Raw genomic sequence first — 14,992 nt, forward strand, 5'->3', positions numbered from 1 at the left:
TGAGTCCAGTGTCCCTCGGTGCTGTGCCGGCACCGAAACCCCCCCGGGAGGCACCAAACCCCACTGGGAACTGAGTCATGTCCTGCACCTCCCCCCGCCCTCACCGTCAGCACCCTGTCAGCCACCCCACAGCCAGGCGTGCTCCGGCAGGATGCGGCCCTGCGAGCTGGCAGAAAGTCATCCTGCATGCCGGCTAGGGGGCTGAGTCCTGCCCAGAGCCCCCCAGCCCGTCCTGCTGTCCCTGCTTTTATTGGGGTCAGCGGGGAGCAGCGCCTGCTGCCTGGTGGGTCCAGGTCTCCTGATGGCAGGAGGGGACCTTGGGGACCTTTCTGGCTCCAGCCCCAGTGGGGCTTCCCTGGCAGGGGGATGGGGGGCTTGGGCACAGGGTGCTGCTAGGGGGGCACAGAGGGGACCCTTCCTCCGGAGCTGGGAGGGCTGGAAAAGGCTAATTTTTTAATGAAAGCAGAGAGCATCCCACTCCCACAAGACCCCAAAGAGCAGATTCGGTGGGCAGCTTGGCTGGCACTGGTGGCACGTGGGTTCCCAGGAGGGACGCAGGTGCGTGCCAGGGTGTCCTGGTAGCCACCGGTGCTGGGATAGGCTCAGCGGGCTTTCAGGATCACCTCCACTGGGAAATGGTCGCTGACAGCCAAAGCCTGGGTGTGGGGGGGAAGCAGAGAGGTGGCTGAAGTTTGTCCAGACCTGCCGTCACTGTCATGGGACCCCAGTGCTCCGCTCCAGCCCCAAAATTTAGAGCATACCCCAAAATAACTGGGTCTGCGGGCTTGAATCAGTGTGGGGGCTGGGTTCAGGCCACCCCCAGGTGCACCCAGGGGAACAGGGAGCCCACCCATGCTCCCGGCGGGCTCATGTGCCCCAGCCCCTCACTCACATCCTTCCTCTGGAGGTGGAAAGTCTTCTGAAAGTTGTTGACAGTGGCGGAGCCGGGCTCGATGTCTTGGCGCAGCGCGGTGCCACAGGCGACAATGCTGCCAGTGCACTGTGGGTGTTAGCACCCCCAGTGCCCCCCGTACCAGCCCCCACCCCCCCGGCATGGCACCCACCGGTCATAGGCGCAGTCAGTGGTGTCAGCGACGGTGGTGTCGGCGCTGTCGGGGATGAGCCACTCGCAGGCGTCAAGGGAGCGCAGGCGGATGGACGGCCACTCGGTGCTGGTCACGTAGGAGCAGTCAGCGTTGAAGTCACCCAGGAGGAGGATGTTCTGTGGGGCAGCATGCTGTGTCCCTGCCCACAGACCGTACAGAGCAGCAAAGGCTCCCTAAAATCTTAAGGGGCAGCAGAACCTCCCCTGGGGCTCCCCAGCATGGGAGGACAAGCCCCCAGGAATGGCGATGGAGCCACCCAGCAGCTCCCTGCCCAGACATTGCTGGGGTGGCACCTGGTCCGGTGGGTATGAGAGGTTTCCTGTGGGACATGTCCACCCCAGGAGGGCCACCGGGATGTGTGGTGGCCATACCACAGACCACCCGGCTACCCTGGGAAGGGGCCGAGCTCCCCACCGCCGCTTACGTTAGTCGCCCACTTGTTGACAACGTCGGTGTAGACCTCATAGAGCGCATCGATCTCCTCCGGTGCGTGGCTGGGCGTGGCATGCAGGGGCACTATCACAAACTCCTCGACCCCTGCCAGATAGGCGGCCGTCAGCCACCGGCTCAGCTGCAGCACCTGGGAAGGGAGCGGGAACCCTGGGGGACCACCCCAGGCCAAGCCCCAGCTACTGGCTGGGAAAAGCTGCTGAAGGGAAAGGGTGTGTTGGCTTTTTGGGATCTGCCCATCCTTCAGGCTGGGATTTCCAGCAGGAGCTGCATCCCTCCATGTGTGGTTTGGGATTTGCTGCTTGTTTCCCATCAGTTTTTCCAAGCCATCATGGTTTTGGCAAGGAGATGGGGGTGGGAGACAGGTGGGAGAGTGTGTGTGACCTGAGGAGGGTCTTGGGAGGTGGAGGTGATGGCACGGGGTAGAAGGTGGCACAGGGTGGGAAGTGGGACATGATGGGACATGGCATATGATGGGAGGTGGCAAGTGTTGGGATGTGGCACATGAAGGCAGATGGTACATGATGGGAGATGACACCCAACTGGAGGAAGCAGATGGTAGGATATGGCACAAGATGGGAGGCAGCAGGTGATGGGATGTGGGACCTGATTGGAAACAGCTGGAGACATGAGATGGACGCAGCTGGAGAGAACACATGGTGGGAGATGGCACATGGTGGAAAACAGCTGGCAGTGCTGGCTATGCTGGACATAGGTACCCAGGGCCCCTGGGCACCTGTGGGTGGGAGAGGGCCCCACAGCAGTGGAGGACCCTGGTGGAGCCCCTGAGTTGGGCTCCAGAGTGCAACCTCCCCTCCCGGCAGGCACAGCTCCAGGCTCAGCCCTGTGCCAGCTCCAGGCAGCCCCCAACACCTGCTCTGCTCACGTGTGGTGGGTGAGGAGAACTTCACGATGAAGGGCTCCCTGCTGAAGGTATCGGTCCCACAGGGCTCACAGCCGTCGTCATAGTAGTAGCTTCCCAGCACAGAGACCATGTCCGACCTGAGGGAGGGGAGCAGGGCAGCCCTTGGCACCGCTCCTGCTGCAGCCAGGGCCCCCAGAGGTACCCACGGCCCTTTGGCAGTGGCTGGGGAGGACAGTGGGTGACATGGGGGCTGCTGGACCCTGGTGGCATCCCTTACCTGTAGATGTAAAGGTACTGCTCCTTGTAGCTGGTCCGACCCAGGGGGATGCTGGCCAAAAAGTTGTATGGGTGCAGGGATGTGCTGGGAAGTGAGATGGAGAGAGGGTGAGAGGAGGTTCCCAGTGCCCCCCAGCACCCGTCAGGCTCTCTCTGGCCAAGCCAGAGGTGGCCTGGCATGGCGAGATGCTGGCTGGAATCTGTCCCAGCATTGCGTTTGCAGGCACTCCCTGCCCTGTGCCATCGAGGTCACCTGTTGAGCTGGTCCATGAGCTTCTTCACGGAGCTCAAGTCGGCATCCCGGAGCTCCTGCACCACGATGATGTCATACTCCGACAGGATCTGGCGGGGGGGGGGGGGGGGGGGGGGCAAGCTCAGAGCTGCTCACCCCAGCAGGGAGCTGCTCATGGGGGCACCTGTGGGTGCCTGGGCTGTGAAGCTCCCAGCCTGGCAGTGGGAGAGCAGTGGGGACCCCAGAGCCAGAGAGGCAGCTCCTCTGCTGGTGTCCTCTGGCTTGGAAAAGCCTTGGGGCAGCACTGTGCCCTCTACCACCCCAGCAGCTCCTCCCTCGCAGGCTGCTCTGAGTGAGGAACCTGGGCAGCACCAGCCATCGCCCATCTTTGGTTGGGGACCGAAAATAGTGGAGATGGCCTGAGGTTGGAGATGGTGATGGGGGAAGAGCAGGTGGGTGGATGGATGGAGGCTTGGACAGATGGATGGAGGCAGGGATGGATGCATGCACGCATGCATGGAGGCACGTATCAATGCAAGCATAGATGGATGGACAGATGGTTGGGTGGATGGGTGCCAGGGTTGTGGACAGGTGGATTGATAGGTGGGTGCATGGACACTTGGACAGATGGATGCCTGCAGAAATCTGGTGTCCCACTACCCCAAGCCAGCTGCATCCTGGAGACCAGAGACCCCCACACACTCACAGAGACGATGATATTTGCAATAGTCTGGTTGGACATCTTGCTGTCCCCAAATGTCTTGATGTTGAAGGCACCAATCTTCAGTGTGGTGGCCACGTGCAGCAGTACTGCAACCAGCAGTGGCAGCACCAGCTTTGAGGCTGCCATCCTGTCTGCAGAGGGGCAGAGATGGGCTCAGCCCTTGTGGCTGGGAGTGGGATTTGGCACAGATGATGGGGGTGACCAGGGTATTCCCACTGGCCACACTGGTTTCACTGGGAGGCATCTATTTTCCAGAGAACCACTAGGACCCAGGAATGGTGCACTCCTATCCAGCCATCTGGCTTGTGCCTCACATGGGGCACATCCTGCCTGTCCCTCCTGGAGGGAGGCCAGACCACCTGTGAGGCTGGAGCAAATAATTCACTGCCAAAGGAGCAAATGCCATTTCCTGGTGACGCAGAGCAGTCACTTCCTCGTTCACCGCCCTCAGCCTGGACACCCCTCCTGGCCTGGGATGGGTGGCAGTGGCTGAGGGCACCAAGGTCCCTTGGCTTGTGCTTCTCCCACTCCTCCCTGGGTCTGTGCCAGAGACCCAAAAGACCCTACAGCAGCCGTGCTGGGACAGACCAAGGGGTGGATCCACACTCACACCCCCCAACACCCCTCCTCACCTCCTTCCCTGCCTGGAGCATCCTCACCTGGGGTATCGCCGCCCCCCAAACTGCCCCGCCCCATCCTCACCCAGGCTGGAGTCTCCCAGACCCTCGCCGAGGCAGCACAGCAGCTCCCACGTATGGGAAAAGGTATTTGGGAAGTATTTCCCATGGCACTCAGCTCCCTGGGGTAATATTTCACCAGCAGACGGGATCCAAGCCCTGCCCAAGCCCAGGTGCCCCGAGCACCCAGCCCCACCAGGAGCCCTGACAGTATGGGCTGAGAGGACCGGCAAACACCCCAGCTTCGGGCACACCTGAAGCCCGAACCAAGGAAGGGCTCGCTGCCCCCAGATGTGCTTTTTCACTGGGGCAGCTGCTCTACTTAAATCCTCACCTTTCCCCACTGGCATCCTTGCTACGGCTGCAAACGCTACCATCTGCAACACCACAGTCCCTCCGGTTGGTAACGCAGTGATTTGGTAGTGTCACGATTTAGCAATGATACAATTTGGTCATGTCAAAAATTGCCCAAAGCCCCACAGATCCTCCCCACTCCCGGGGAGCACAGCAGCCTCCGCGGCCTCCCTGGCAGAGGCACCTATAGAGGGCTGTGTCCATCCCGGGTGATGCTTGTGAGCTGTGCCCAGGCTCAGCTCCTGCAGAGCATCGTGGCAAAACTAAGCCGAGCTGCAGGAAGCGACGCTGGAGCGGGGAGCTCCTGGGGTGTGGGAGGAGAGGGGAGCAGGACATACCTTTGGTGTCGTCCAAGGTCTCTGGAAGGGGAAGGAGCTGCACCTGCATTTATGGGGAGGGACACGCTCACCTTGCCAAGTGGTCCCTCAGCCAAAGAACATGCAAGGCCACAGGCTCCATATGGCATTTTTCACGGAAATAAAGGTCCACTCAGTGAAAAAAACAATGTTTTCAACAGTGCCAATACCTCCCGCCTCAGGTAAGGTGGCAAATGTGCCTGAATCAACAAAAACACTGAGAAGAGATCTGTACAGTACAAGTGAATCCCCGAGACTGCACATGGGGAACGGCAGCTCCCCAGCGCTGGGGCACAGGCAGCTCTCGCTCATCACCAGCTACAATTTCTCTTAAAAAGCATTTATTTCACCAACACCAGCCATTCCCATCCGGAACTCCACATTTCCAACAAGCCAGTGTCAACCAAGTATGCTGGGGCCAGTGGGAGCCCAGTGCTGGGGGCTCTGGGCAGCCGGTGCATCCTGGTGCGGCCCCACCAGCTCTGGTCTTTGGGTGTGGAGCTGAGCTGGAAGTCCTGAAAAACAACAGGTCCCTGCTGGGGTCCCTTGTCCCCAGACCCTCCCCAGGAGGTCACTCGGGGCAGGCCCTGTCCCCAGAGGTCCCAGGGGTGCCAGCTCCCCACCCTGCATGCTCCCACTGCTGATCCCAGCCCTGCCCCAGTAGCCTTGGCTGGTGTCCCAGCACTCCCCGGCCTCCAAAGGCAGCTGCCACACTTCCCAGGAGGGGACACCGCCATGCCAGGACCCGGCAGTGTGCACTGATCCTTAGGGGCTGGGGGGCCCTGCCAGCCCCGCCGGGGCCAAACGCCCCCCCGAGCACGGCCAGGGCCTGCACCCCACTGCCCACAGCGGGACCAGGGCTGGGCCTAGACACCCCCAGGGGGCTGCGGATTCCTACGCCAGGCCAGCGCCCCGAGAACCCCCATGGCCAGTCCCCCATCGGGCCAACCCCCCCAAGGGCCAGGCCCCACCTCGGGGCAAGGCCCCACCTCGGGGCAAGACACCCACAGGCCAGCCCCAGGGCCAGGCCTTCCTCTGGCCAAGAGTCCTCCGCAGCCAGGCCTTGCCTGAACCGAGACCCCCAGGGCCAGGCCTTCCCCAGGCCAAGTACCCCCTCATGGCCAGATTGTCCCCAGGCCAAGACCCCCCGGGTCAGCCCCAGGACCAGCCTCTCAGGGCCGGGACCCCCTCAGGGCCGGGGACCATCCTCCCCTGCCCCACCCCGGGCTCAGCCCCCCTCCCCGCCGCTACAGACGGGCCGGCAGGGGGCGCTGCGGGCGGCGGCCGCGGGCCGCCCCTTTTTGTCCGCAGCGCGGTGCCGTAGCGGCCGCTCGCCTGCGCTTTCGCCGCTGTGAGGCCGCGCCGCGCCGAGCGGGGCCGGGCCGGACCGGACCGAGGGGTGGCGGGCTGGGCAGCGGTGGGGGGGTCGCTTTCCGGTGGGATTGGAACCATGAGCGACATTCGGCACTCGCTGCTGCGGCGGGACGCGCTGAGCGCCGCCAAGGAGGTGCTGTACCACCTAGATATCTACTTCAGCAGCCAGCTGCAGAGCGCCCCGTTGCCCCTGGTCGACAAGGGCCCCGCCGAGCTCCTGGAGGAATTCCTCTTCCAGGTGCCCAAGGAGCGCGGAGCTCCGCCCAAGGTGAGCCCCGACCGCGAGGTGGCGGGGGGGCGAGGCCCGGCGGCGTCCCGGACAGCGTCCCCGGGGGCTGGTGGCGGCCGATGCCCGGGGGAGGGAGGGCAGGGCCTGGGGGTGGCGGCGTGAGGCTCAGGCAGCGCCCCGGGAGCCCGGGCGCTGCCCCAGGAAGTGGCTGTGCAGGCCGAGGCCCCAGGACTCGGGACGGGATCCCGGGAGAGGCTGTTGTTGGAGCCTGAGGCCTTAGGAGAACAGAATGAGGTCCCTGGGGCGGGGGCTACTACTGGCACTGAGCCCCCAAGAGAACAGGATGGGGTCCCTGGGATGGGAGCTGCTGCTGGAGGCTGAGGCCTTAGAAGAACAGAATGAGGTCCCTGAGGGGCTGCTGCTGGGGACTGAGGCCCCAAAAGGACAGAATGAGGTCCCTGAGGGGCTGCTGCTGGGGACTGAGGCCCCAAAAGGACAGAATGACGTCCCTGCGGGGCTGCTGCTGGGGACTGAGCCCCCAAGAGAACAGGATGGGGCCCCTGGGGTGCTGGTGACTGAGGGTTTGTTTGGCAGGGAGAGGGCTGGCTAGCAAGACACAGATGGACTAGCCAGGACTCTGGGAGCCCAGACAGGGCCCTGAGGAGGTGTGGCGGGCCTTGAGGCCCCTGGGGACTGCCCGCAGCCTCGCAGTGCTGTGGCTGGGCCGTGCCAGGGCTTTTAGATGTCTGGGTGTGGGATGGAGCTGGGATGGGGCCATCCCAGAGAGCAGCGAGCGGAAACTACAGCTTCTGGTGGATGTCAGGGTGCATGGGCCAGGGCCCTAGTGGGCAGTGAGCATCAGTCTTGGGTATCCAGGTGTTCAAATACAACTTAGAGCTTTTCAGTGTAACTAGGTAAATGCAGTAGTGGTTCAGGAAGCTTGAATATATGTGCTGTGCATAAAGATTGACTTTGTAACACCTGAGGAAACTCTCAGCCTTTACTGTTCTTGTCTTTTCACCAAAGTGGCTCTTGGTTCTTCAAGATCCCCAGTATATTTTGCAGCTTTGCTTTTGTTTTCTTTCAGAGATTGAATTCACTTCAGGAACTTCAGCTCCTTGAAATTATGTGCAATTATTTTCAAGAGCAAACCAAGGATTCAGTCCGGCAGATCATTTTCTCATCTCTCTTCAGCCCTCAAGGAAACAAAGCAGATGACAGCAGGATGGCTTTACTAGGAAAGCTGGTTTCCATGGCAGTGGCTGTGTGCAGGGTTCCTGTTCTGGAGTGTGCTGCCTTCTGGCTCCAGGTACAGCTTCTGTGCAGGCAGGGAAGTCTTGGGGAAGGGGGGAAGGAGTGAGGGAGTGTGCTGCCATGGGTACGGGTAAACTGGGGCAGAGTGTCACTTAACGGTTGGTGGCAACCGGTTGCAGTCAGCTGCTCCTTCATGGCAGTTTAAGCTGATAGAACAGCTAGCTCCTGCAGGTGCATTCACCTCATGTCTGTGCGCCTGTCCACTGCTCCTGTCCACTGCTTTGTTCCAGCATAAGGGAGAGCTTATTTATGTTCTGCACTGGCAGAAGAAAAATTGGGGTTTTTTTACTGTCAGTGAAAGTTTTATTGATTTTTCCCTTCCTACCTCCCCTTCCACCACCACCCCCCACCCCTGCATGGTAAAAGGGGTCAGTGGAGGGTTTGACCAACACGGGGAGTAAAACCATGGTCACCTGGCCCAAAGAAGCCGACTCTGGAGTTTGGGAAATAAAGTGTGTCTCGTGTACAAGTTTGTATATGGCAGAAGAGGCAGACCTCTCTAGCGATCTGGGCACAAAATACCTGTGTATATCTTCCGTGAATGCTGTTATGTGGGGAATCTCCTATGTCTCCCCTTTTTCCCGTAGAGATTCCCCACTGCAGACCTTGGGAAGTGCATTTTTGTTCCTGCTGCCTTCTTGAGATGTGCAAAATTCACCTACTTTAAGGAAGGGGAGGAGCAGAAAGGCTGTGCTGGGAGGGGAGGGTGGGAGAAGGCAGACCAGTACCGTTTCTGTGGGGTCCTTCTTTTCCCACCTGGTGGGCCTTGGCAGGGGAGGAGGGGATGCAACCTGGACAGCAGAGGGAAGGTGTAGTTTTTTGCAGATTGCAGCTCTTAAGTGACATGAGGATTGCACTGAAATTTTTCTGTGATAAAAATGTCAAGCATAACTGAGAGGTTGCTGAACTGGTTGTTCTGGTACTGAACTAGTTAGAACTACAGAACTATGTTGCTGAAGTAGTAAAAAAATTTCCATCTAAGTAAAAATGTTGATGTAATAGGTGTTAAACTACAGTTATTGTAAACACGAAATTTCACCATCTATTTTAATATTGCAAAATAGTAATTTTATTTGTGCCTGAGAGGATCTTTGATATGCAGAGAAAGAGAGAGAAAGAGAGAAAGCATGCTAATTTTGGGAAAGTGGAAACATAAACGTTGAAACAGCAAAGTAGCTGGGTGATGTGGGGACGTACAGTGTTCAGGCAATGCAGACTTTAGTCAGCTCTGTAGAACTTTGTGTGACTTTAAAAGTGGTTTAACGCACTTTTCCTTGTGTGCCGTCCTGCACCCCTGCAGCGCACCCCTGCAGTGTACTGCGTGAGGCTAGCCCAAGCCTTGGTCGATGACTACTGCAACTTGGTGCCAGGGTCCATCCAGACACTGAAGCAGATATTCAGTGCCAGTCCTCGCTTCTGCTGCCAGTTCATTACATCCGTCACAGCTCTCTACGACCTCTCTTCAGGTAAGGGTTTCCAAGCTGTGTCTCTCAAAGTAAGAGGGGCAGTATAATGCAACGTAAATGAACTGTTACAATTGAATTAACTGCTGAAATTCTGAAGATGCTTGTTACCATGTAATTATTGCCAGAAGCAGCTCAGGGGTGTGGCTGTTGTCTTGTCTGCCACTGGGGTGAGAATAAAAATAACCGCTCAGTGGGTGAAGGGAGAGTCTTTGCTGGAGAAGCAGCCAGGTAACACCTGACACAAAGCACAGTGCCCTCCACAGAAGGCAACGGACATGGGGACGTTCTTGATTGAGAAGCTCTAGCTGATCCACCTCAGCTGGGCAGCTGGACCTCCCTATTGTGTGTCACCTACCCAACAGGTAGACTCAGGGCTGTCTGTTGATCCAGTTCCTTCCAAAAAAGGGTAGAAACTCAAATTCTGAATGTTTGCAAGCTGGAGCAGGATTTCTGTTGGGCAGCGATGAGAAACGCAATCAATAGCATACTTCCAATGCACTCGGTAACTAAGTTGACCAGCTAGTGATACGACCTGTCTCAGGTGGTTGTTGCTCAGACACTAGAAACTTGCGGGTGTCTAAAAGATGGGTTTACCTTTACTCAGCGAGAGAGAAGGAGAGCTTGTGGTAGACTAGAGAACAACCATACACTAAATACCAACATCACGTATAATCCAAAAAAGCCAGTACTGTTTGTTATTGATAAAGGAAGGGTTTTGTGTGGTCTCCAGATAAGCAGCTTGGCATTAGTGAGGAAGAGGTGCCGATTTAGACTTCATTTTTAAAAAAGTATTTGGTAGAGCTTGTAGCATATTCTTCCTCAGTATTTTAGATACGTTTTGTGCAACCACTTGGAATTCACCCAACTAATTAAAAGACATGTCAGAAAGGAAATAACATGAGTTATAAGAAGTAAACTAAGAAATTTTTTAAAAAACTATTGGGGATGTTACTGGTGACACAAGAAAAGGAAACTTGCTCCTCAAAGTGTGATCTGTAACTGGGCAGTCTCCACCATGTCCTGAGGGCAGGAGTTGATCACACACATAGCAGTATCTGTGATACTCGGAGGTACCAGAAAAGCTAAAAACTGGAAAATACCAGTTCTGTATCCATTGCACACTGGTATTTCTGTAGTCCAGATGATTTGTCCTAGAAGTCATTTCAAGTACAGAGACCTGAGTGGATAGTTCTGTGCTGAGCCCTTTGTTGACACTGTACACAACTCTCAACGAAAGTACATAGCTCAGTCCCGTAGCCCGCCCCTGTGGTGGGGTGATGCGTGATTACTGTGAAGTCAATGTTTCTTTTGTCTGTAGTCAAGCTGCAGTTGATGACCACCTTTCCCTTCCTATTTAAAGTTTTACATAATCTTATAATCCTTTACCTGTCATGTGATCGTGTTGTTGCATTGTTTTTCCACGAGACATGCTTGTTTAGGTAAGTCTTAAAGAAAATGAGTTGAATTATTGGAGTAAAGAGAACAAGGTGCCAACAAGTTTTTCCAGTTCCCTTGCCCATTGTACTTTGTGTGGCAAGGGATAAAGAGAGGGACTGAGTTTAGGGAAAAGGTGAGCAGATGATGGGTGGGGGAGAAGAAAATGGCAGAAGAAGCTTTGTTGGGGAAGGGAGTAAATGCTGGCATTTAGTGGTGTCTTCAGAATAGGTGGAGAAGGTGAAGTTGACAGGAACATGGTTGTGTCTTCCCTGGGACAAACGAGCACCTACCTTTCGTGTCTTGAAAAAAAACCAGCAGAGTTGGGGAGGTTCTGAATCTGTAATTATGACAGTGCAGGAAGGGTGTGTGTGAAAGATTCATTAAAAAAACCAACTGTGCTTCAGTGCAAGACTCTGCTTACCCAACAATAACTTTCCTATCTTCAGATGACCTCATCCCTCCTTCGGATCTGCTCGAGCTGATTGTTTCCTGGATCTTTGAAGACCCCCGCCTAATCCTCATCACCTTCCTAAACACCCCTATTGCAGCCAACCTGCCAATAGGGTTTTTGGAGCTCACCCCACTGACTGGACTGATCCGTTGGTGTGTGAAGGCCCCCTTGGCTTACAAAAGGAAGAAGAAAGCCTCCCTCTCAAATGGACATCCTCCCAGCAAAATTGCCAAGGACTCGACTTCAGGAGAAGACAGAGATTGCCACCAGCTGTATTCAAAACTGCATCTAAGTGTCCTGCAGGTTCTTATGATGCTTCAGGGGCATTTAACAGAGAAGAACCTTTATGGGCGCCTGGGGCTAGTACCCTTTGACCACGTGGTTCCACTTGTTGAGGAAATTAACAGACTCTCTGATGAACTCAATCCTCTCAATGCATCCAAAGAGATTGAACTGGCTCTAGACAGACTAGCTCAGGCTTTGCAAGTGGCCATGGCATCAGGAGCACTCCTCTGCACTAGAGGTAAGTTGTCGGTGGGGCTGGCACAGACTCTGTCATGGGATTATTTTCCTTCAGTGTGCAGAATTTGTAAGAGGGAGTGTTGGGGTGAGGGAGTTAAGGTGAACATGTTCACAGCAGAAGTAGTAGTTTGCCACTTTTAGGAAGCGACAGTGCAGGAAATAGTTCAGGAAAAATAACTGGATGGAGAATAAGAAAGGGAAGGTCACTGATGCAGGCAACTGGCGTGTTGTTTTGCAGAGCAGAAGAACTGATCTTCGACGTTGCAGCCTGCAGCAGGGGGTTATATCTGGTTGTCTGGCATGAGGACAAATTTGACACCCTCAGAATTGCTTGTAGCTATTTAAGAAGCACTGTTTAGTTGTGCTTCAGTTTGATTTCTCTGAGTTTGCCTGCTGGAGGAGAGTCCATGAAGCAGATAAACCCATGGGGTGGGTATGCTAGACAAGGAATTTGAAAAGCAAAGAAAAACTCTTCTTTGGAACTTCTGGGCCTTCAGCTCTCCTGTAATGAGACCCCATTACAGCATGTATGATTTGAGTTAAACTTAGTAAGGAAACCTGCTCATGTGGCTTTTGTCTCTTTCCTGTCTCCAAACCCAGCTGTTTCTGAAAGACTTGCAGAGATAAAAAAGGGAAGTGCCTCAACTCAGCGTAGGGTCAGACAGACAGACTGTGTTCTTGACGCATTCTCTTGAAAACAGGTGATTTTTAGTGTGACTAGAAGGCTTAAAGCGCCCCAAACAGCCAGGAAGGACAGTTAATGCAGACCCCAGCTGCAGGCAGTGGCCTCTGCCTGAGGCTTTTGCCCTGGCTGAACCAGTGCTGCTGGTCAAATCTCAGTGTTCTTTCAGGGAGTAGCTCTGGGTGTAATGAGAACAAGGAGAATAGTGGGTTTTTGAGTAGATGGCTTATATTAGCTGCATTTTTTTTCTTAGCTGTTTACCTCGTCCATTTTGAGTGCTTGCTCTTAATGTGGAAGTGGAAGGTGATTCAGTATAAGTAGCTGCTGAAGTACGAGTTATTTCAGTGGTTTTTGAGTGTGTTTATTTACAAAGGCAGGAGTTTTATCTCAAGCTATTTTTGAAAGGGCTCTAGTGACAGGTTATGTTGTTAAATACCTTGGTTCTAGCTATTCTGATTTAGAAGAAGTTTGGAGATGGTAAAAAAAAAAAAAGGTGCAATTTCTAGTTGATAGACCTCAGCAAAAAAAAAACCCCAAAAGCCAACCAACCCTTTCTTTGCACTAGCACTGTTTAAAAAACACCCAAACCAATACAAACCAGCTATTGAGTAAGATTTGCCTTGCTTTGACCTGATGTCTTTCTCACTATAAATGCCATGCTCAGTGGGCAGTCACACCTTGTATTTCCTGTGTTTTAGTTACTACTTGTTAGTATATTGGAGTTGCAAATTCTGTCCTAAGGCTTGGTGTGCCTTGAAATGAAGCTCCGTTTCCCATACGGCAGCGTTGGTTAAATGTCAGATACAATAAAGCATGTAGGTAGAAAGCTGAGGTAATGACTGGTGAGATGGGGAAACATTTTCTCTCCTAAGGAAGTTTTTGAGATTGGGATTCTGGATCTGTTGATGGCTGGAGCTTTTCCAGTAATCTGACCTTTCTAGCAAGGAAAGTGGAAAGAAAAATTGCTCTAACTTCTGTTTTACACTTACTGTTATGTCTTCTGTCCTCTTTCAGATGACTTGAGAACTGTGTGCTCCAGACTACCGCATAACAAGTAAGAGACATTTCTACAGCTGTTGTTGGTTTTGATGCATATTCCAAGACACGCACTTGAGGGCTGTTGAGACAAAACTTGCTTTAAAAATTTATGTTTACTTTCTGGAAGTCAGCCTTTATTCATACACAGTTCAGCACAAGGATAAAGGTGGTAGGCAGTGCTGGCTACTTCTTCCCTTGCAAGCTGGACTCTTGACTGAGGGAGATTTCAGTGACTCCTACCATAGAGATAATTTTGCCCATCCTGTGTTAGAACAAAAGCACAGGAAGGGAAAATGAAATTACAGCATAGAACCTGACCCAGAGTTTTCCCATCCCCAATTCCTCGTGTGTTTTACCTGACCCTAACCTTAACTGCACTTTGCTTCTTGCCTTTTTGCAAAGGGCAACCAAGTTTAGATTTATATATATAAAAAAAAAAGTCTTCTGGAAGCTGTAAAGAGCAGAATTGAATTGCTGTCCTCTTGCCTCTCAGTGGTAGTGTGTGTTGCTTGTGAATTGTCCTTAGAGCCAGGCCCTTGTGGGCTGGGGAGAGCCGTGACAAAAGCCTTCTCTGAATAATCCTCATGCCTGTCTGTATTTCTCTCCACAGCCTGCTCCAGCTGGTGATTTCAGGTCCAGTACAGCAACCGACCCACGGTGCTCTGCCACCAGGATTTTATCCTCATATCCATACTCCTCCTCTGGGCTACCCTGCGCACGCTGCGCACCCTGCGCTCCCGGCTCACCCGGCGCTCCCTGCTCACCCCGTACAAACATTTATACCAGGAATGACATTCCCATACCGACCTATTCGCTAAAATGCTAAGACTGTAGAGTGTACCCAGTTTCCCTTAGTTTGAGGAAGCCTTGCAGATGAAACCAAATGACTCGGGAAACACATTTTCCTCTTTGGTGTAAAGCTGAGCAATGCCTGCGTGAGGGATCAGCCCTTCGGCAGTGAAGACAGACGGGTAGGCTGCAGTCGATGCGGATGTGGGATGCAGATACAAAGGCAGATCGTAGGGACAAAAGGAGGGAGTGGGAAGAGAGAAGCAACAGAAACTCCAAATCTCTGCAGCGTGTGGAAATGTTTTTGGTCCACATTGTTTTATATAATCACCAAGGGTATGATGTTTCTCAACCATGTGTTTTTGAGCAGCCCTGATCTGTTTACGGCATGCTGAGACCAGCTAGTCTTGTTCTAGGAGGGCCAGAAAGAAAAAGGCGTGAGATTTTTTTTCAAGCTAGTCTGCTCTAGCCTGCTTGTTTCTTTGTAAATGTTTGTATCTATAGCTACAGAGTATGTGTACACTGTATATTTTTGGAACACAAATGTTTGTTTCAGAAGCACAAGGTAGAGTAAAGCAGCACTTCCTATTAAAGGAAACAGTTTAAGAAGCATAAAATAATTCTGCTACTTTCTCTCTGAAACAGCAATT

At 53.9% G+C, this 14,992-nt stretch overlaps 2 protein-coding genes across 2 annotated transcripts; one reads left to right on the plus strand and one right to left on the minus strand.

Moving 5' to 3' along the window:
- Positions 1-446: 446 nt before the first annotated feature.
- On the minus strand, positions 447-3,779 carry LOC130148700 (deoxyribonuclease-1-like). The gene is made up of 8 exons (XM_056337579.1): positions 3,636-3,779; positions 2,951-3,039; positions 2,699-2,782; positions 2,443-2,558; positions 1,531-1,643; positions 1,065-1,222; positions 893-989; positions 447-656 (listed from the first exon to the last, which is right to left on the minus strand). The coding sequence occupies exons 1-8, from the start codon at positions 3,777-3,779 to the stop codon at positions 603-605; spliced, it is 855 nt and encodes a 284-aa protein (XP_056193554.1). The 3' UTR covers positions 447-602.
- Positions 3,780-6,368: 2,589 nt separating this feature from the next.
- INTS15 (integrator complex subunit 15) lies at positions 6,369-14,962 on the plus strand. The gene is made up of 6 exons (XM_056337955.1): positions 6,369-6,682; positions 7,731-7,952; positions 9,258-9,423; positions 11,307-11,834; positions 13,530-13,569; positions 14,164-14,962. The coding sequence occupies exons 1-6, from the start codon at positions 6,491-6,493 to the stop codon at positions 14,369-14,371; spliced, it is 1,356 nt and encodes a 451-aa protein (XP_056193930.1). The 5' UTR covers positions 6,369-6,490; the 3' UTR covers positions 14,372-14,962.
- Positions 14,963-14,992: the final 30 nt, after the last annotated feature.

Source organism: Falco biarmicus, chromosome 4 (genome assembly GCF_023638135.1).
Source record: "Falco biarmicus isolate bFalBia1 chromosome 4, bFalBia1.pri, whole genome shotgun sequence".
NCBI classification, from domain to species: Eukaryota; Metazoa; Chordata; class Aves; order Falconiformes; family Falconidae; genus Falco; species Falco biarmicus.